The sequence below is a fragment of the Oncorhynchus keta genome, chromosome 27 (assembly GCF_023373465.1).
Source record: "Oncorhynchus keta strain PuntledgeMale-10-30-2019 chromosome 27, Oket_V2, whole genome shotgun sequence".
NCBI classification, from domain to species: Eukaryota; Metazoa; Chordata; class Actinopteri; order Salmoniformes; family Salmonidae; genus Oncorhynchus; species Oncorhynchus keta.
Genome location: NC_068447.1, coordinates 7,613,426 through 7,635,722, shown reverse-complemented (window position 1 = coordinate 7,635,722; position 22,297 = coordinate 7,613,426). Strand labels below are relative to the sequence as shown.

General features: G+C 45.2%; 1 protein-coding gene across 1 annotated transcript in view; it reads right to left on the bottom strand.

Moving 5' to 3' along the window:
• Nucleotides 1-22,297, bottom strand: part of kcnc4 (potassium voltage-gated channel, Shaw-related subfamily, member 4) — a 99,179-nt gene that overhangs the window by 31,222 nt on the left and 45,660 nt on the right. The window contains exon 2 of the mRNA XM_052481458.1: nucleotides 311-454. Coding sequence (XP_052337418.1) covers nucleotides 311-454 — 144 coding nt within the window. The remainder of the gene's footprint in view (nucleotides 1-310; nucleotides 455-22,297) is intronic.

Here is a 22,297-nt window from a genome sequence, read left to right as displayed (position 1 = left end):
CTCCACTAGATCCTAGAGGCTCTGGGTTCTCTACTAAATTCTAGAGGCTCTGGGTTCTCCACTAGAGGCTTGAGGCTCTGGGTTCTCCACTAGAGACTAGAGGCTCTGGGTTCTCCAATAGATCATAGAGTCTAGAGGCTCTGGGTTCTCCACTAGATCCTAGAGACTCTGGGTTCTCCACTAAATTCTAGAGGCTCTGGGTCCTCCACTAGAGTCTAGAGGCTCTGGGTTCTCCATTAGAGGCTAGAGGCTCTGGGTTCTTTCTGGAAAGCATCACAGTCTATTGACAATGAGGAACCCTCTCTCTTACCTCCACCGAGACAACCTCCTCCGTGTGGTTCCCCACCACCACGTGTTCCGTGCGGTTCTGCAGGTCATTGAAGTACTCGTGGGTCTCCAAACAGAACGTAGTGATGGAAACCAGAATGAAGAAGAGGGAGGCAAACGCTATGCCCTGAAACAAGACAATCAACCAGTCAATCACTCAATTAACCAATCACTCAATTAACCAATCACTCAATGAACCAATCATTGAAAAGCCAGCAGTTTTCAGAAAGTGACCTGATGGTACAACTCAATAGTAACATTCAAAGTGCCTTCAGAGTACAACTCAACCGCTGCCCTAGTTAAACAGTTTACAGAAAGTGGCTTGATGGTACAACTCAATAGTAACACTCAAAGTGCCTTCAGAGTACAACTCAACCGCTGCCCTAGTTAAACAGTTTACAGAAAGTGGCTTGATGGTACAACTCAATAGTAACACTCAAAGTGCCTTCAGAGTACAACTCAACCGCTGCCCTAGTTAAACAGTTTACAGAAAGTGGCTTGATGGTACAACTCAATAGTAACACTCAAAGTGCCTTCAGAGTACAACTCAACCGCTGCCCTAGTTAAACAGTTTACAGAAAGTGGCTTGATGGTACAACTCAATAGTAACACTCAAAGTGCCTTCAGAGTACAACTCAACCGCTGCCCTAGTTAAACAGTTTACAGAAGATAATCATGACAGGTGTCTACTCTGCCTCTGACCGATACAGAGAGAACTTGTGACTGATACCGATAATAACAATGAGTAGCTTTTACTAGCAGAATGTAATACGTCTGCTAGTATGGGCTAATGCTAACTGGACAATTGATAGCTTACAACATTCAAAGTAGTAGTAGTAGATTTATTGGGTAATTTAAAAAAAATATTGTTAAGTATATAATTACCGTGATAATTCAGTCCATTTATTGGGATGTGGATTCTTTTGTTGTTGTCCATATCACCCAGCTCTACTCTGACCTTAAACTCACCGCTGAAAAGCTCACCATTCACCTGGTTCCCTGCTCATCTCCCACAATAACTCTGCTCTGTCTGTGTTTGTGTTAGCATTTGTGTTTGAGTTAGCATTTGTGTTTGTGTTAGCATTTGTGTTTGAGTTAGCATTTGTGTTTGAGTTAGCATTTGTGTTTGAGTTAGCATTTGTGTTTGAGTTAGCATTTGTGTTTGAGTTAGCATTTGTGTTTGAGTTAGCATTTGTGTTTGAGTTAGCATTTGTGTTTGTGTTAGCATTTGTGTTTGAGTTAGCATTTGTGTTTGTGTTAGCATTTGTGTTTGAGTTAGCATTTGTGTTTGTGTTAGCATTTGTGTTTGAGTTAGCATTTGTGTTTGAGTTAGCATTTGTGTTTGAGTTAGCATTTGTGTTTGAGTTAGCATTTGTGTTATCCATTGGAAAACAAATCCAAACAATGTACTGTACTGCTGATTGATTTGTGTGGGAGGGCCGAATGTAGAGATGGCAGGTACTAAGTGCCTGAATGGCGTCGATGGGAACATAGATGTATTTATCCAGCTGCCAGAGGAGGAGGAGGAGGAGACAGAAGCACAGTAGAGAGTTAATCCAATCTGTCCATGGTGATATAGTCAAGACTAATAACCCCTGAGTCCTCTCACAGTCACAGCGCCGTCCCAAATTACACACCATTCCCTACACAGTGTCACTACTTTTGACCGGGGCATATAGGGCTATCTTGTCAAAAGAAGTGCACTATATAGGAAAAAGGGTGTCATTTCGAATGTACTCTCAGACTATACAAGGGAATATGAAAACAGCTCATTTTCATGTGGTCGCATCATAATCAACACCATGCTGTGATTAGTAGATAGTTGACTATTGGCTAAATCAAACTATTGGTTAAATCACACTAAGGGCTAAATCACACTAACGGCTAAATCACACTAAGGGCTAAATCACACTAACGGATAAATCACACTAAGGGCTAAATCACACTAAAGGCTAAATCACACTAAGGGCTAAATCACACTAAGGGCTAAATCACACTAAAGTCTAAATCACACTAAGGGTAAATCACACTAAGGGCTAAATCACACTAAGGGCTAAATCACACTAAGGGATAAATCACACTAAGGGATAAATCACACTAGTGATAAATCACACTAAGGGTAAATCACACTAAGGGCTAAATCCCACTAAAGGCTAAATCACACTAAGGGTAAATCACACTAAGGGTAAATCACACTGAGGGATAAATCACACTAAGGGCTAAATCACACTAAGGGATAAATCACACTAAAGTGCTAAATCACACTAAGGGTAAATCACACTAAGGGTAAATCACACTAAAGGCTAAATCACACTAAGGGTAAATCACACTAAGGGTAAATCACACTAAAGGCTAAATCACACTAAGGGTAAATCACACTAAAGTCTAAATCACACTAAGGGTAAATCACACTAAGGGTAAATCACACTAAAGTCTAAATCACACTAAGGGTAAATCACACTAGTGATAAATCACACTAAGGGTAAATCACACTAGTGGTAAATCACACTAATGGTAAATCACACTAAGGGTAAATCACACTAAAGGGTAAATCACACTAAGGGTAAATCACACTAAGGGTAAATCACACTAGTGATAAATCACACTAGTGATAAATCACACTAAGGGTAAATCACACTAAGGGTAAATCACACTAGTGATAAATCACACTAAGGGTAAATCACACTAAGGGTAAATCACACTAAAGTCTAAATCACACTAAGGGTAAATCACACTAAAGTCTAAATCACACTAAGGGTAAATCACACTAAGGGTAAATCACACTAAAGTCTAAATCACACTAAGGGTAAATCACACTAAGAGTAAATCACACTAGTGATAAATCACATTAGGGAAATCACACTAAGGGTAAATCACACTAGTGGTAAATCACATTAAGGGTAAATCACACTAAAGGCTAAATCACACTAGTGGTGGTAAATCACACTAAGGGTAAATCACACTAAAATCTAAATCACACTAAGGGTAAATCACACTAGTGGTAAATCACACTAGTGGTAAATCACACTAGTGATAAATCACACTAGTGATAAATCACACTAAGGTTAAATCACACGAGTGATAAATCACACTAAGGTTAAATCACACTAGTGATAAATCACACTAAGGGTAAATCACACTAAGGGTAAATCACACTAAGGGTAAATCACACTAAGGTTAAATCACACGAGTGATAAATCACACTAAGGGTAAATCACACTAAAGTCTAAATCACACTAAGGGTAAATCACACTAGTGATAAATCACACTAGTGATAAATCACACTAAGGGTAAATCACACTAAGGGTAAATCACACTAAGGGTAAATCACACTAGAGTCTAAATCACACTAAGGGTAAATCACACTAGTGATAAATCACACTAGTGATAAATCACACTAAGGGTAAATCACACTAAGGGTAAATCACACTAAGGGTAAATCACACTAAAGTCTAAATCACACTAAGGGTAAATCACACTAAAGTCTAAATCACACTAAGGGTAAATCACACTAAGGGTAAATCACACTAAGGGTAAATCACACTAAGGGTAAATCACACTAAGGGTAAATCACACTAAGGGTAAATCACACTAAGGGTAAATCACACTAAGGGTAAATCACACTAAGGGTAAATCACACTAAGGGTAAATCACACTAGTGATAAATCACACTAAGGGTAAATCACACTAAGGGTAAATCACACTAAGGGTAAATCACACTAAGGGTAAATCACACTAAGGGTAAATCACACTAGTGATAAATCACACTAAGGGTAAATCACACTAAGGGTAAATCACACTAAGGGTAAATCACACTAAGGGTAAATCACACTAAGGGTAAATCACACTAGTGATAAATCACACTAGTGATAAATCACACTAAGGGTAAATCACACTAAGGGTAAATCACACTAAGGGTAAATCACACTAGTGATAAATCACACTAAGGGTAAATCACACTAAGGGTGAATCACACTAGTGATAAATCACACTAAGGGTAAATCACACTAGTGATAAATCACACTAGTGATAAATCACACTAAGGGTAAATCACACTAGTGCTAAATCACACTAAGGCTAAATCACACTAAGGGTAAATCACACTAAGGGTAAATTACACTAAGGGTAAATCACACTAGTGATAAATCACACTAAGGGTAAATCACACTAAGAGATCAATTATTAACTGCTCCATCATTATGGGTACATCACATTTTTAATGTTTTTTTTAAATAGAATGAATACCATCAATCTTTATTGATGTAATTAAAAAGACATCTAAAGTACATCTCCACAAATAAAAGCTTTAGTTCCTCTATCATCATTACAACATTCATCAGTTAGTGTAAAACAGCAGAGGGAGGGTGCCCTGGGTCTCTGGGTCCCCTGGGTCTCTGGGTCCCCTGGGTCTCTGGGTCCCCTGGGTCTCTGGTACTTGTTCTCTGGTCCCCTGGGTCTCTGGGTCCCCTGGGTCTCTGGGTCCCCTGGGTCTCTGGTCCTTGGTCCCCGGGCTCTGGTCCAGAGTATCTGGGTCCTTGGTCCCCGGGCGCTGGTCCAGAGTATCTGGGTCCTTGGTCCCCGGGCTCTGGTACCTGGGTTCCTGGTCTTTCTGGTGTCTGGTCTCTGGTCCCGGTCTCTGGTCCAGGGTATCTGGGTCCCTGGTACCTAGGTTCCTGGTCTTTCTGGTGTCTGGTCCCTTGTCTCTGGTCCCTGATCACTGGTGTCTGGTCTTTGGTCTCTGGACCCCGGGCTCTGGTCTCTGGTCCCTTGGTCCTTGGTCTTTCTGGTGTCTGGTGTCTGGTCTCTTTGGTCTCTGGAGTATAGGGGCTGGGAAATACAATAAATATCTACAGAACATCTACAGAACATCTATCTGAGCCCATATAGTCTATCATCATAACAACATTCATCAGTGTGTGTAAAGCACGGTCCCCTGGGTCTCTAGCCCCAGGGGTCACTCACAAGGCCCTATTCTGCCCCACAGAGAGTGCAGGTCCCTGGTGTTTCTCCTGCACAACAGAGGAGTGTGGATCTGTGGGGCCAGCCAGAGGACAAAGACAGCCAGTCTGCCTCCCTCCCTGTCCCTCCCTCCCTGTCTGTCTGTCTGCCTCCCTGTCTGCCTCCCTCCCTCTCTCCCTGTTTGTCTGTCTGCCTGCCCCCCTCCCTATCCGTCTGTCTGCCTCCCTCTCTCCCTATCTGTCTGCCTGCCTCCCTCCCTTCCTCCCTGTCTGTCTGCCTCCCTCCCTCTCTCCCCGTCTGTCTCCCTTCCTCCCGTCTGTCTGCCTGCCTCCCCCTCTGTCTGTCAGCCTGCCTCCCCCTCCCTGTCTGTCTGCCTGCCTCTCCCCCTGTCTGTATGTCTGTCTGCCTGCCTCCCCCCTCCCTGTCTGTCTGTCTGCCTGCCTCCCCCCTCCCTGTCTGTCTGTCTGCCTCCCTGTCTGTCTGCCTCCCTGTCTGCCTGCCTCCCTCCCTCTCTCCCTGTCTGTCTGTCTGCCTCCCCCCCTCCCTCCCTCCCTGTCTGTCTTTCTGCTCCTCTTTGTCTTTCAGAACGTGAAATGTTGATAATGGCTCTGGAGAGTACCAGTGGCAAGCATATTTACACTGCACTGAGAGATACTGCAGACCTACAGTCTGACCACACACACACACACACACACACACACACACACACACACACACACACACACACACACACACACACACACACACACACACACACACACACACACACACACACACACACACACACACACACACACACACACACACACACATGCAGCTGTTTCCATTGTGTCCCTTCATCAATAGCAGAGACAACACAGACAGAGATCGCACAGCCAGATAGACAGACAGACAGCCAGCTACAGACAGACAGACAGCCAGCTACAGACAGACAGACAGACAGACAGACAGACAGACAGACAGACAGACAGACAGACAGACAGACAGACAGACAGACAGACAGACAGACAGACAGACAGACAGACAGATAATTAAAACAGAACCATCAGTCTTGACTAACAGGTGCATTTTGTGCAGGTCTTGGTTCCTAGTAGGAGACGATATAATATGTGCAGGTCTTGGTTCCTAGTAGGAGACGATATAATATATGCAGGTCTTGGCTCCTAGTAGGAGACGATATAATATGTGCAGGTCTTGGTTCCTAGTAGGAGACGATATAATATGTGCAGGTCTTGGTTCCTAGTAGGAGACGATATAATATGTGCAGGTCTTGGTTCCTAGTAGGAGACGATATAATATATGCAGGTCTTGGCTCCTAGTAGGAGACGATATAATATGTGCAGGTCTTGGTTCCTAGTAGGAGACGATATAATATGTGCAGGTCTTGGTTCCTAGTAGGAGACGATATAATATGTGCAGGTCTTGGCTCCTAGTAGGAGACGATATAATATGTGCAGGTCTTGGTTCCTAGTAGGAGACGATATAATATGTGCAGGTCTTGGTTCCTAGTAGGAGACGATATAATATGTGCAGGTCTTGGTTCCTAGTAGGAGACGATATAATATGTGCAGGTCTTGGTTCCTAGTAGGAGACGATATAATATGTGCAGGTCTTGGTTCCTAGTAGGAGACGATATAATATGTGCAGGTCTTGGTTCCTAGTAGGAGACGATATAATATGTGCAGGTCTTGGTTCCTAGTAGGAGACGATATAATATGTGCAGGTCTTGGTTCCTAGTAGGAGACGATATAATATGTGCAGGTCTTGGCTCCTAGTAGGAGACGATATAATATGTGCAGGTCTTGGCTCCTAGTAGGAGACGATATAATATGTGCAGGTCTTGGCTCCTAGTAGGAGACGATATAATATGTGCAGGTCTTGGTTCCTAGTAGGAGACGATATAATATGTGCAGGTCTTGGCTCCTAGTAGGAGACGATATAATATGTGCAGGTCTTGGCTCCTAGTAGGAGACGATATAATATGTGCAGGTCTTGGCTCCTAGTAGGAGACGATATAATATGTGCAGGTCTTGGCTCCTAGTAGGAGACGATATAATATGTGCAGGTCTTGGCTCCTAGTAGGAGACGATATAATATGTGCAGGTCTTGGTTCCTAGTAGGAGACGATATAATATGTGCAGGTCTTGGCTCCTAGTAGGAGACGATATAATATGTGCAGGTCTTGGCTCCTAGTAGGAGACGATATAATATGTGCAGGTCTTGGCTCCTAGTAGGAGACGATATAATATGTGCAGGTCTTGGCTCCTAGTAGGAGACGATATAATATGTGCAGGTCTTGGCTCCTAGTAGGAGATGATATAATATGTGCAGGTCTTGGTTCCTAGTAGGAGACGATATAATATGTGCAGGTCTTGGCTCCTAGTAGGAGACGATATAATATGTGCAGGTCTTGGCTCCTAGTAGGAGACGATATAATATGTGCAGGTCTTGGTTCCTAGTAGGAGACGATATAATATGTGCAGGTCTTGGCTCCTAGTAGGAGACGATATAATATGTGCAGGTCTTGGCTCCTAGTAGGAGATGATATAATACGTGCAGGTCTTGGCTCCTAGTAGGAGACGATATAATACGTGCAGGTCTTGGCTCCTAGTAGGAGACGATATAATACGCGCAGGTCTTGGCTCCTAGTAGGAGACGATATAATACGTGCAGGTCTTGGCTCCTAGTAGGAGACGATATAATATGTGCAGTTCTTGGTTCCTAGTAGGAGACGATATAATATGTGCAGGTCTTGGCTCCTAGTAGGAGACGATATAATATGTGCAGGTCTTGGCTCCTAGTAGGAGACGATATAATATGTGCAGGTCTTGGCTCCTAGTAGGAGACGATATAATATGTGCAGGTCTTGGTTCCTAGTAGGAGACGATATAATATGTACAGGTCTTGGCTCCTAGTAGGAGACGATATAATATGTGCAGGTCTTGGCTCCTAGTAGGAGACGATATAATATGTGCAGGTCTTGGTTCCTAGTAGGAGACGATATAATATGTGCAGGTCTTGGTTCCTAGTAGGAGACGATATAATATGTGCAGGTCTTGGCTCCTAGTAGGAGACGATATAATATGTGCAGGTCTTGGCTCCTAGTAGGAGACGATATAATATGTGCAGGTCTTGGCTCCTAGTAGGAGACGATATAATATGTGCAGTTCTTGGTTCCTAGTAGGAGACGATATAATATGTGCAGGTCTTGGCTCCTAGTAGGAGACGATATAATATGTGCAGGTCTTGGCTCCTAGTAGGAGACGATATAATATGTGCAGGTCTTGGCTCCTAGTAGGAGACGATATAATATGTGCAGGTCTTGGCTCCTAGTAGGAGACGATATAATATGTGCAGGTCTTGGCTCCTAGTAGGAGACGATATAATATGTGCAGGTCTTGGTTCCTAGTAGGAGACGATATAATATGTGCAGGTCTTGGTTCCTAGTAGGAGACGATATAATATGTGCAGGTCTTGGTTCCTAGTAGGAGACGATATAATATGTGCAGGTCTTGGCTCCTAGTAGGAGACGATATAATATGTGCAGGTCTTGGTTCCTAGTAGGAGACGATATAATATGTGCAGGTCTTGGCTCCTAGTAGGAGACGATATAATATGTGCAGGTCTTGGCTCCTAGTAGGAGACGATATAATATGTGCAGGTCTTGGCTCCTAGTAGGAGACGATATAATATGTGCAGGTCTTGGCTCCTAGTAGGAGACGATATAATATGTGCAGGTCTTGGCTCCTAGTAGGAGACGATATAATACGTGCAGGTCTTGGCTCCTAGTAGGAGACGATATAATACGTGCAGGTCTTGGCTCCTAGTAGGAGACGATATAATACGTGCAGGTCTTGGCTCCTAGTAGGAGACGATATAATACGTGCAGGTCTTGGCTCCTAGTAGGAGACGATATAATATGTGCAGGTCTTGGCTCCTAGTAGGAGACGATATAATATGTGCAGGTCTTGGCTCCTAGTAGGAGACGATATAATATGTGCAGGTCTTGGCTCCTAGTAGGAGACGATATAATATGTGCAGGTCTTGGCTCCTAGTAGGAGACGATATAATATGTGCAGGTCTTGGCTCCTAGTAGGAGACGATATAATATGTGCAGGTCTTGGCTCCTAGTAGGAGACGATATAATATGTGCAGGTCTTGGCTCCTAGTAGGAGACGATATAATATGTGCAGGTCTTGGTTCCTAGTAGGAGACGATATAATATGTGCAGGTCTTGGTTCCTAGTAGGAGACGATATATTATGTGCAGGTCTTGGCTCCTAGTAGGAGACGATATAATATGTGCAGGTCTTGGCTCCTAGTAGGAGACGATATAATATGTGCAGGTCTTGGCTCCTAGTAGGAGACGATATAATATGTGCAGGTCTTGGCTCCTAGTAGGAGACAATATAATATGTGCAGGTCTTGGCTCCTAGTAGGAGACAATATAATATGTGCAGGTCTTGGTTCCTAGTAGGAAACACCAATGACTTCCTCCTCTCTTTCAAGTTGATGATGGAGCACCTTGCCATAAGGCAAAGTGATAACTAAGTGGCTCTGGGAACAAAACATCAATATTTTGGGTTCATGGCCAGGAATCTCCCCAGACCTTAATCCTATTGAGAACTTCTGGTCAATCCTCAAGAGGCGGGTGGACAAACAACCAACAAATTCTGACAAACTCCAAGCATTGATTATGCAAGAATGGGCCGCCATCAGTCAGGATGTGGCCCAGAAGTTAATTGACAGCATGCCAGGGCGGATTGCAGAGGTCTTGAAAAAGAAGGGTCAACACTGCAAATATTGACTCTTTGCATCAACTTCATGTAATTGTCAATAAAAGCCTTTGACGCTTATGAAATGCTTGTAATTCTACTTCCATAGTAACATCTGACAAAAAATATCTAAAGACACTAAAGCAGCAAACTTTGTGGAAATTAATATTTGCGTCCTTCTGAAAACCTTTGGCCACAGCTGTGTATATATATATAATTTTATAACCTTTATTTAACCAGGCAAGTCAGTTAAGAACAAATTCTTATTTTCAATGACAGCCTAGGAACAGTGGGTTAACTGCCTGTTCAGGGGCAGAACGACAGATTTGTACCTTGTCAGTTCGGGGATTTGAACTTGCAACCTTCCGGGTTACTAGCCCAACGCTCTAACCACTAGGCTACCCTGCCGCCCTACCTATTGTGATGGTGATATATGTAAGGTACTGTATAACACCGGAGTCATGGAACACACCTCCTCGAAGGCCAGATCAATACTCTGTTCCATTGTCACCCCTGGTTAAATAACTTGCCTAAAAAGCTACTTTTAAAAAGGCCATTCCTTATTTATCAGACTGACTCCTTCATATTGCACTCTAGTCTCTCGGGTTAAATAACATCTCTGTAGCTTCATATTGCACTCTAGTCTCTCTGGTTAAATAACATCTCTGTAGCTTCATATTGCACTCTAGTCTCTCTGGTTAAATAACATCTCTGTAGCTTCATATTGCACTCTAGTCTCTCTGGTTAAATAACATCTCTGTAGCTTCATATTGCACTCTAGCCTCTCTGGTTAAATAACATCTCTGTAGCTTCATATTGCACTCTAGTCTCTCTGGTTAAATAACATCTCTGTAGCTTCATATTGCACTCTAGTCTCTCTGGTTAAATAACATCTCTGTAGCTTCATATTGCACTCTAGTCTCTCTGGTTAAATAACATCTCTGTAGCTTCATATTGCACTCTAGCCTCTCTGGTTAAATAACATCTCTGTAGCTTCATATTGCACTCTAGTCTCTCTGGTTAAATAACATCTCTGTAGCTTCATATTGCACTCTAGTCTCTCTGGTTAAATAACATCTCTGTAGGTTCATATTGCACTCTAGTCTCTCTGGTTAAATAACATCTCTGTAGCTTCATATTGCACTCTAGTCTCTCTGGTTAAATAACATCTCTATAGCTTCATATTGCACTCTAGCCTCTCTGGTTAAATAACATCTCTGTAGCTTCATATTGCACTCTAGTCTCTCTGGTTAAATAACATCTCTGTAGCTTCATATTGCACTCTAGTCTCTCTGGTTAAATAACATCTCTGTAGCTTCATATTGCACTCTAGTCTCTCTGGTTAAATAACATCTCTATAGCTTCATATTGCACTCTAGTCTCTCTGGTTAAATAACATCTCTGTAGCTTTATATTGCACTCTAGTCTCTCTGGTTAAATAACATCTCTGTAGCTTCATATTGCACTCTAGTCTCTCTGGTTAAATAACATCTCTGTAGCTTTATATTGCACTCTAGTCTCTCTGGTTAAATAACATCTCTATAGCTTCATATTGCACTCTAGTCTCTCTGGTTAAATAACATCTCTGTAGCTTCATATTGCACTCTAGTCTCTCTGGTTAAATAACATCTCTGTAGCTTCATATTGCACTCTAGTCTCTCTGGTTAAATAACACGTCTGTAGCTTCATAATGCATATTGCACGTCTGTAGAGACACTAATCTCTATTGAACTGTGATGCTTGTATCACATCTGTAGAGACACTAATCTCTATTGAACTGGGGGCTGCCGATCACGCCTGTAGAGACACTAATCTCTATTGAACTGGGGCTGCCGATCACGCCTGTAGAGACACTAATCTCTATTGAACTGTGATGCTTGTATCACATCTGTAGAGACACTAATCTCTATTGAACTGGGGGCTGCCGATCACGTCTGTAGAGACACTAATCTCTATTGAACTAGGGGCTGCCGATCACGTCTGTAGAGGCACTAATCTCTATTGAACTAGGGGCTGCCGATCACGTCTGTAGAGACACTAATCTCTATTGAACTGGGGGCTGCCGATCACGTCTGGAGACACTAATCTCTATTGAACTGGGGGCTGCCGATCACGTCTGTAGAGACACTAATCTCTATTGAACTGGGGCTGCCGATCACGTCTGTAGAGGCACTAATCTCTATTGAACTGGGGGCTGCCGATCACGTCTGTAGAGACACTAATCTCTATTGAACTGGGGGCTGCCGATCACGTCTGTAGAGACACTAATCTCTATTGAACTGGGGGCTGCCGATCACGTCTGTAGAGACACTAATCTCTATTGAACTGGGGGCTGCCGATCACGCCTGTAGAGACACTAATCTCTATTGAACTGGGGGCTGCCGATCACGTCTGTAGAGACACTAATCTCTATTGAACTGGGGGCTGCCGATCACGTCTGTAGAGACACTAATCTCTATTGAACTGGGGGATGCCGATCACGCCTGTAGAGACACTAATCTCTATTGAACTGGGGGCTGCCGATCACGTCTGTAGAGACACTAATCTCTATTGAACTGGGGGCTGCCGATCACGTCTGTAGAGACACTAATCTCTATTGAACTGGGGGCTGCCGATCACGTCTGTAGAGACACTAATCTCTATTGAACTGGGGGCTGCCGATCACGTCTGTAGAGACACTAATCTCTATTGAACTGGGGGCTGCCGATCACGTCTGTAGAGACACTAATCTCTATTGAACTGGGGGCTGCCGATCACGTCTGTAGAGACACTAATCTCTATTGAACTGGGGGCTGCCGATCATGTCTGTAGAGACACTAATCTCTATTGAACTGGCGCTGCCGATCACGTCTGTAGAGACACTAATCTCTATTGAACTGGGGGCTGCCGATCACGTCTGTAGAGACACTAATCTCTATTGAACTGGGGGCTGCCGATCACGTCTGTAGAGACACTAATCTCTATTGAACTGGGGGCTGCCGATCACGTCTGTAGAGACACTAATCTCTATTGAACTGGGGGCTGCCGATCACGTCTGTAGAGACACTAATCTCTATTGAACTGGGGGCTGCCGATCACGTCTGTAGAGACACTAATCTCTATTGAACTGGGGGCTGCCGATCACGTCTGTAGAGACACTAATCTCTATTGAACTGAGATGCTTGTGATCACGTCTGTAGAGACACTAATCTCTATTGAACTGGGGGCTGCCGATCACGTCTGTAGAGACACTAATCTCTATTGAACTGGGGGCTGCCGATCACGTCTGTAGAGGCACTAATCTCTATTGAACTAGGGGCTGCCGATCACGTCTGTAGAGACACTAATCTCTATTGAACTGGGGGCTGCCGATCACGTCTGTAGAGACACTAATCTCTATTGAACTGGGGGCTGCCGATCACGTCTGTAGAGACACTAATCTCTATTGAACTGGGGGCTGCCGATCACGTCTGTAGAGGCACTAATCTCTATTGAACTGGGGGCTGCCGATCACGTCTGTAGAGGCACTAATCTCTATTGAACTGGGGCTGCCGATCACGTCTGTAGAGGCACTAATCTCTATTGAACTGGGGGCTGCCGATCACGTCTGTAGAGGCACTAATCTCTATTGAACTGGGGGCTGCCGATCACGTCTGTAGAGGCACTAATCTCTATTGAACTGGGGGCTGCCGATCACGTCTGTAGAGACACTAATCTCTATTGAACTGGGGGCTGCCGATCACGTCTGTAGAGACACTAATCTCTATTGAACTGGGGGCTGCCGATCACGTCTGTAGAGACACTAATCTCTATTGAACTGGGGGCTGCCGATCACGTCTGTAGAGGCACTAATCTCTATTGAACTGGGGGCTGCCGATCACGTCTGTAGAGGCACTAATCTCTATTGAACTGGGGGCTGCCGATCACGTCTGTAGAGGCACTAATCTCTATTGAACTGGGGGCTGCCGATCACGTCTGTAGAGGCACTAATCTCTATTGAACTGGGGGCTGCCGATCACGTCTGTAGAGACACTAATCTCTATTGAACTGGGGGCTGCCGATCACGTCTGTAGAGACACTAATCTCTATTGAACTGGGGGCTGCCGATCACGCCTGTAGAGACACTAATCTCTATTGAACTGGGGGCTGCCGATCACGTCTGTAGAGACACTAATCTCTATTGAACTGGGGGCTGCCGATCACGCCTGTAGAGACACTAATCTCTATTGAACTGGGGGCTGCCGATCACGTCTGTAGAGACACTAATCTCTATTGAACTGGGGGATGCCGATCACGCCTGTAGAGACACTAATCTCTATTGAACTAGGGGCTGCCGATCACGTCTGTAGAGACACTAATCTCTATTGAACTGGGGGCTGCCGATCACGTCTGTAGAGACACTAATCTCTATTGAACTGGGGGCTGCCGATCACGCCTGTAGAGACACTAATCTCTATTGAACTGGGGGCTGCCGATCATGTCTGTAGAGACACTAATCTCTATTGAACTGGGGGCTGCCGATCACGTCTGTAGAGACACTAATCTCTATTGAACTGGGGGCTGCCGATCACGTCTGTAGAGACACTAATCTCTATTGAACTGGGGGCTGCCGATCACGTCTGTAGAGACACTAATCTCTATTGAACTGGGGGCTGCCGATCACGCCTGTAGAGACACTAATCTCTATTGAACTGGGGGCTGCCGATCACGTCTGTAGAGGCACTAATCTCTATTGAACTGGGGGCTGCCGATCACGCCTGTAGAGACACTAATCTCTATTGAACTGGGGGCTGCCGATCACGCCTGTAGAGACACTAATCTCTATTGAACTGGGGGCTGCCGATCACGTCTGTAGAGACACTAATCTCTATTGAACTGGGGGCTGCCGATCACGCCTGTAGAGACACTAATCTCTATTGAACTGGGGGCTGCCGATCACGCCTGTAGAGACACTAATCTCTATTGAACTGGGGGCTGCCGATCACGCCTGTAGAGACACTAATCTCTATTGAACTGGGGGCTGCCGATCACGTCTGTAGAGACACTAATCTCTATTGAACTGGGGGCTGCCGATCACGCCTGTAGAGACACTAATCTCTATTGAACTGGGGGCTGCCGATCACGCCTGTAGAGACACTAATCTCTATTGAACTGGGGGCTGCCGATCACGCCTGTAGAGACACTAATCTCTATTGAACTGGGGGCTGCCGATCACGCCTGTAGAGACACTAATCTCTATTGAACTGGGGGCTGCCGATCACGCCTGTAGAGACACTAATCTCTATTGAACTGGGGGCTGCCGATCACGCCTGTAGAGACACTAATCTCTATTGAACTGGGGGCTGCCGATCACGTCTGTAGAGACACTAATCTCTATTGAACTGGGGGCTGCCGATCACGCCTGTAGAGACACTAATCTCTATTGAACTGGGGGCTGCCGATCACGTCTGTAGAGGCACTAATCTCTATTGAACTGGGGGATGCCGATCACGCCTGTAGAGACACTAATCTCTATTGAACTGGGGGATGCCGATCACGCCTGTAGAGACACTAATCTCTATTGAACTGGGGCTGCCGATCACGTCTGTAGAGGCACTAATCTCTATTGAACTGGGGGATGCCGATCACGCCTGTAGAGACACTAATCTCTATTGAACTGGGGGATGCCGATCACGCCTGTAGAGACACTAATCTCTATTGAACTGGGGGATGCCGATCACGTCTGTAGAGACACTAATCTCTATTGAACTGGGGGCTGCCGATCACGTCTGTAGAGACACTAATCTCTATTGAACTGGGGGCTGCCGATCACGTCTGTAGAGACACTAATCTCTATTGAACTGGGGGCTGCCGATCACGTCTGTAGAGACACTAATCTCTATTGAACTAGGGGCTGCCGATCACGTCTGTAGAGACACTAATCTCTATTGAACTGGGGGCTGCCGATCACGTCTGTAGAGACACTAATCTCTATTGAACTGGGGGCTGCCGATCACGTCTGTAGAGACACTAATCTCTATTGAACTGGGGGCTGCCGATCACGCCTGTAGAGACACTAATCTCTATTGAACTGGGGGCTGCCGATCACGTCTGTAGAGACACTAATCTCTATTGAACTGGGGGCTGCCGATCATGTCTGTAGAGACACTAATCTCTATTGAACTGGGGGCTGCCGATCACGTCTGTAGAGACACTAATCTCTATTGAACTGGGGGCTGCCGATCACGCCTGTAGAGACACTAATCTCTATTGAACTGGGGGCTGCCGATCACGTCTGTCTTTTATTTATTTTTTTTATTTCACCTTTATTTAACCAGGTAGGCTAGTTGAGAACAAGTTCTCATTTGCAACTGCGACCTGGCCAAGATAAAGCATAGCAGTGTGAACAGACAACACAGAGTTACACATGGAGTAAACAATTAGCAAGTCAATAACACAGTAGAAAAAAATGGGCAGTCTATATACAATGTGTGCAAAAGGCATGAGGAGGTAGGCGAATAATACAATTTTGCAGATTAACACTGGAGTGATAAATGATCAGATGGGCATGTACAGGTAGAGATATTGGTGTGCAAAAGAGCAGAAAAGTAAATAAATAAAAACAGTATAAAAACAGTATGGGAATGAGGTAGGTGAAAAGGGTGAGCTATTTACCAATAGACTATGTACAGCTGCAGCGATCGGTTAGCTGCTCGGATAGCTGATGTATTGAAGTTGGTGAGGGAGATAAAAGTCTCCAACTTCAGCGATTTTTAATCTCTATTGAACTGGGGGCTGCCAGTCACAGGCAGCAGAGTACTTGAACGAAAGGCGGCCAAATGAGGTGTTGGCTTTGAAGGGATGATCAGTGAGACACATCTCTGAACTGGGAGCGCGTGCTACGGATGGGTGTTGCCATCGTGACCAGTGAACTGAGATAAGGCGGAGCTTTACCTAGCATGGACTTGTAGATGACCTGGAGCCAGATGGGTCTGGAGACACTAATATGTATTGAACTGGGGCCAGCCGACTGTAGAGCATACAAGTCGCAGTGGTGGGTGGTATAAGGTGCTTTAGTGACAAAACGGATGGCACTGTGATAGACTGCATCCAGTTTGCTGAGTAGAGTCTTTGAAGCCATTTTGTAGATGACATCGCCGTAGAGTCGAGGATCGGTAGGATAATCAGTTTTACTGGGGGTAAGCTTGGCAGCGTGGGTGAAGGAGGCTTTGTCTGCGGAATAGAAAGCCGACTCTGGACATTTGATTTTTGATTGGAGATGTTTGATGTGAGTCTGGAAGGAGAGTTTGCAGTCTAGCCAGACACCTAGGTACTTATAGATGTCCACATATTCAAGGTTGGAACCATCCAGGGTGGTGATGCTAGTCGGGCATGCGGGTGCAGGCAGCGATCGGTTGAAAAGCATGCATTTGGTTTTACTAATCGCGTTTAAGAGCAGTTGGAGGCCACGGAAGGAGTGCTGTATGGCATTGAAGCTCTATTTGGAGGTTGGATAGCACAGTGTCCAATGACGGGCCGAAAGTATATAGAATGGTGTCGTCTGCGTAGAGGTGGATCAGGAATCGCCCGATCACGCAAGAGCAACATCATTGATATATACAGAGAAAAGAGTCGGCCCGAGAATTGAACCCTGTGCCCCCATAGAGACTGCGCACGTCCCCATAGAGACCAGAGGACCGGACAGCATGCCCTCCGATTTGACACACTGAACTCTGTCTGCAAAGTAATTGGTGAACCAGGCAAGGCAGTCATCCGTAAAACCGAGGCTGTTGAGTCTGCCGATAAGAATTTGGTGATTGACAGAGTCGAAAGCTATTTGGCGAGGTCGATGAAGACGGCTGCACAGTACTGTCTAATTTTATCGATGGCGGTTATGATATCATTTAGTACCTTGAGTGTGGCTGAGGTGCACCCGTGACCGGCTCGGAAACCAGATTGCACAGCGGAGAAGGTACGGTGGGATTCGAGATGGTCAGTGACCTGTTTGTTGACTTGGCTTTCGAAGACCTTAGATAGGCAGGGCAGGATGGATATAGGTCTATAGCAGTTTGGGTCCAGGGTGTCTCCCTTTGAAGAGGGGGATGACTGCGGCAGCTTTCCAATCCTTGGGGATCTCAGACGATATGAAAGAGAGGTTGAACAGGCTGGTAATAGGGTGCAGAGACACTAATCTCTATTTGCGACAATGGCGGCAGATAGTTTCAGAAATAGCGAGTCCAGATTATCAAGCCCAGCTGATTTGTACGGGTCCAGGTTTTGCAGCTCTATTTCAGAACATCTGCTATCTGGATTTGGGTAAAGGAGAACCTGGAGAGGCTTGGGTGAGGAACTACGGGGGCGGAGCTGTTGGCCGAGGTTGGAGTAGCCAGGCGGAAGGCATGGCCAGCCGTTGAGAAGTGCTTATTGAAGTTTTCGATAATCATGGATTTATCGGTGGAGACCGTGTTTCCTAGCCTCAGTGCAGTGGGCAGCTGGGAGGAGGTGCTCTTGTTCTCCATGGACTTCACAGTGTCCCAGAACTTTTGGAGTTGGAGCTACAGGATGCAAACTTCTGCCTGAAGAAGCTGGCCTTAGCTTTCCTGACTGACTGCGGTATTGGTTCCTGACTTCCCTGAACAGTTGCATATCACGGGGGCTATTCGATGCTATTGCAGTCCGCCACAGGATGTTTTTGTGCTGGTCGAGGGCAGTCAGGTCTGGAGTGAACCAAGGGCTGTATCTGTTCTTGGTTCTGCATTTTTGAACGGAGCATCTGTAGAGACACTAATCTCTATTGAACTGGGGCTGCCGATCACGTCTGTAGAGACACTAATCTCTATTGAACTGGGGGCTGCCGATCACGTCTGTAGAGACACTAATCTCTATTGAACTGGGGGCTGCCGATCACGTCTGTAGAGACACTAATCTCTATTGAACTGGGGGCTGCCGATCACGTCTGTAGAGACACTAATCTCTATTGAACTGGGGATGCCGATCACGCCTGTAGAGACACTAATCTCTATTGAACTGGGGGCTGCCGATCACGTCTGTAGAGACACTAATCTCTATTGAACTGGGGGCTGCCGATCACATCTGTAGAGACACTAATCTCTATTGAACTGGGGGCTGCCGATCACGTCTGTAGAGACACTAATCTCTATTGAACTCGGGGCTGCCGATCACGTCTGTAGAGACACTAATCTCTATTGAACTGGGGGCTGCCGATCACGTCTGTAGAGACACTAATCTCTATTGAACTGGGGGCTGCCGATCACGTCTGTAGAGACACTAATCTCTATTGAACTCGGGGCTGCCGATCACGTCTGTAGAGACACTAATCTCTATTGAACTGGGGGCTGCCGATCACGTCTGTAGAGACACTAATCTCTATTGAACTGGGGGCTGCCGATCACGTCTGTAGAGACACTAATCTCTATTGAACTGGGGGCTGCCGATCACGTCTGTAGAGACACTAATCTCTATTGAACTGGGGGCTGCCGATCACGTCTGTAGAGACACTAATCTCTATTGAACTGGGGGCTGCCGATCACGTCTGTAGAGACACTAATCTCTATTGAACTCGGGGCTGCCGATCACGTCTGTAGAGACACTAATCTCTATTGAACTAGGGGCTGCCGATCACGTCTGTAGAGACACTAATCTCTATTGAACTCGGGGCTGCCGATCACGCCTGTAGAGACACTAATCTCTATTGAACTGGGGGCTGCCGATCATGTCTGTAGAGACACTAATCTCTATTGAACTCGGCGCTGCCGATCACGTCTGTAGAGACACTAATCTCTATTGAACTGGGGGCTGCCGATCACGTCTGTAGAGACACTAATCTCTATTGAACTGGGGGCTGCCGATCACGCCTGTAGAGACACTCATCTCTATTGAACTGGGGTCTGCCGATCACGTCTGTAGAGACACTAATCTCTATTGAACTAGGGGCTGCCGATCACGTCTGTAGAGACACTAATCTCTATTGAACTCGGGGCTGCCGATCACGTCTGTAGAGGCACTAATCTCTATTGAACTAGGGGCTGCCGATCACGTCTGTAGAGACACTAATCTCTATTGAACTCGGGGCTGCCGATCACGCCTGTAGAGACACTAATCTCTATTGAACTGGGGGCTGCCGATCACGTCTGTAGAGACACTAATCTCTATTGAACTCGGGGCTGCCGATCACGTTCATATATGAATGATCAATAATAATAATAATAATAAGACAAAAAGTGACTGACAGTAAAGTGAGTGTAAACAGAAAAAACAGTAGGAGACGATACTGTGAGATTTACTCAATGTGAAAACCTCATCTCTTCCAATAATCCTATGTGTGCACATATGACATCGTGTATAATACATAGAAACCTCTGAGAATGTATGAATGGACTGTGTTGACATGGTAATGATGTCTGAGGCTGACCTGAATGGAATCCTATTCCCTAGCCCTATGGGGGTCAAAAGTAGTGCACTATATACTGTCGAAAATAGGATGCCTGAGAATGAATTCCTCTTGAATCTGTGTCGGGGAATGGCACTTACTATGGATGGATAGGTTTGTCTGCATCATGTTTTCAATGTAATTATGCATTGTTGATTTATGGTAGCCTATTTAACAACTTGGCAAATCAAATGGGTCTCTCAGTGACTGTTCTAATCGCCTCTGATTCAGTTAGACAATTATCTAGAAATTCAATCTGTGGCATCGAAAACAAGTACTTAGAAAAAGGAAATTGTATTCTGTCAGAATCACTTTCACAGTAATATCTCTTAAATAACTAGCGATAAAAGTGTTGTTTCACATCTGTGAGATAAATGAACTGAATCTCAGACTCGACAAAAGTTCACAGACCAACAAGTGTATCAGAGCTATGTCTGTATGTACAGTGTCTTTGTAAAGTATTCAGACCCCGTGACTTTTCCCACATTTTGGTAGGTTACACCTTATTCTGAAATTGATTAAATTGTATTTTTTTCTCATCATCAATCTACACACAATACACCATAATGACAAAGCAAAAAAAAAACTAAAATATCACATTTACATAAGTATTCAGACCCTTTACTCAGTACTTTGTTGAAGCACCTTTGGCAGCGACTACAGCCTTGAGTCTTCTTGGGTATGTCGCTACAAGCTTGGCACACCTGTATTTGGGGAGTTTCTCCCATTCTTCTCTGCAGATCCTCTCAAGCTCTGTCAGGTTGGATTGGGAGCGTTGCTGCACAGCTATTTTCAGGTCTCTCCAGAGACGTTTGATCGGGTTCAAGTCCGGGTTCTGGCTAGACCACTCAAGGACATTCAGAGACCGGTTCCCAAAGCCACTCCTGCGTTGTCTTGGCTGTGTGCCTGGGGTTGTTGTCCTGTTGGAAGGTGAATCTTCGCACCAGTCTGATGTCCTGAGCGCTCTGGAGCAGGTTTTCATCAATGATCTCTCCATTCATCTTTGCCTCACTTCTGACTAGTCTCCCAGTCCCTGTCGCTGAAAAACATCCCCCCCAGCATGATACTACCACCACCATGCTTCACCGTAGGGATGGTGCCAGGTTTCCTCCAGATGTGACACTTGGCATTCAGGGCAAAGAGTTTAATACTGATTTCATCAGACCAGAGAATCGTGTTTCTCATGGTCTGAGAGTCTTCAGGTGCCTTTTGGCAAACTCCAAGTGGGCTGTCATGTGCCTTTTACTGAGGAGTGGCTTCCGTTTGGCCACTCTACCGTAAAGGCCTGATTGATGGAGTGCTGCAGAGATGGTTGTCCTTCTGGAATATTCTCCCATCTCCACAGAGGAACCTAGGGCTCTGTCAGAGTGACCATTGGGTTCTTGTTCACCTCCCTGACCAAGGACCTTCTCCCCCGATTGCTCAGTTTGGCTGGGCAGCCAACTGTAGGAAGAGTCTTGGTGGTTCCAAACTTCTTCCATTTAAGAATGATGGAGGCCACTGTGTTCTTGGGGACCTTCAATGCGGCAGACATTGTTTGGTATCCTTCCCCAGATGTGTGCCTCGACACAATCCTGTCTCGGAGCTCTAAAGACAATTCTTTCAATCTCATGGCCTGGTTTTTTCTCTGACATGCACTGTCAACTGTGGGACCTTATATAGACAGGTGGGTGCCTTTCCAAATCATGTCCAATCAATTGAATTTACCACAGGTGGACTCCAATCAAGTTGTAGAAACATCTCAAGGATGATCAATGGAAACAGGATGCACCTGAGCTCAATTTTAAGTCTCATAGCAAAGGGTCTGAATACTTATGTAAATAAGGTAT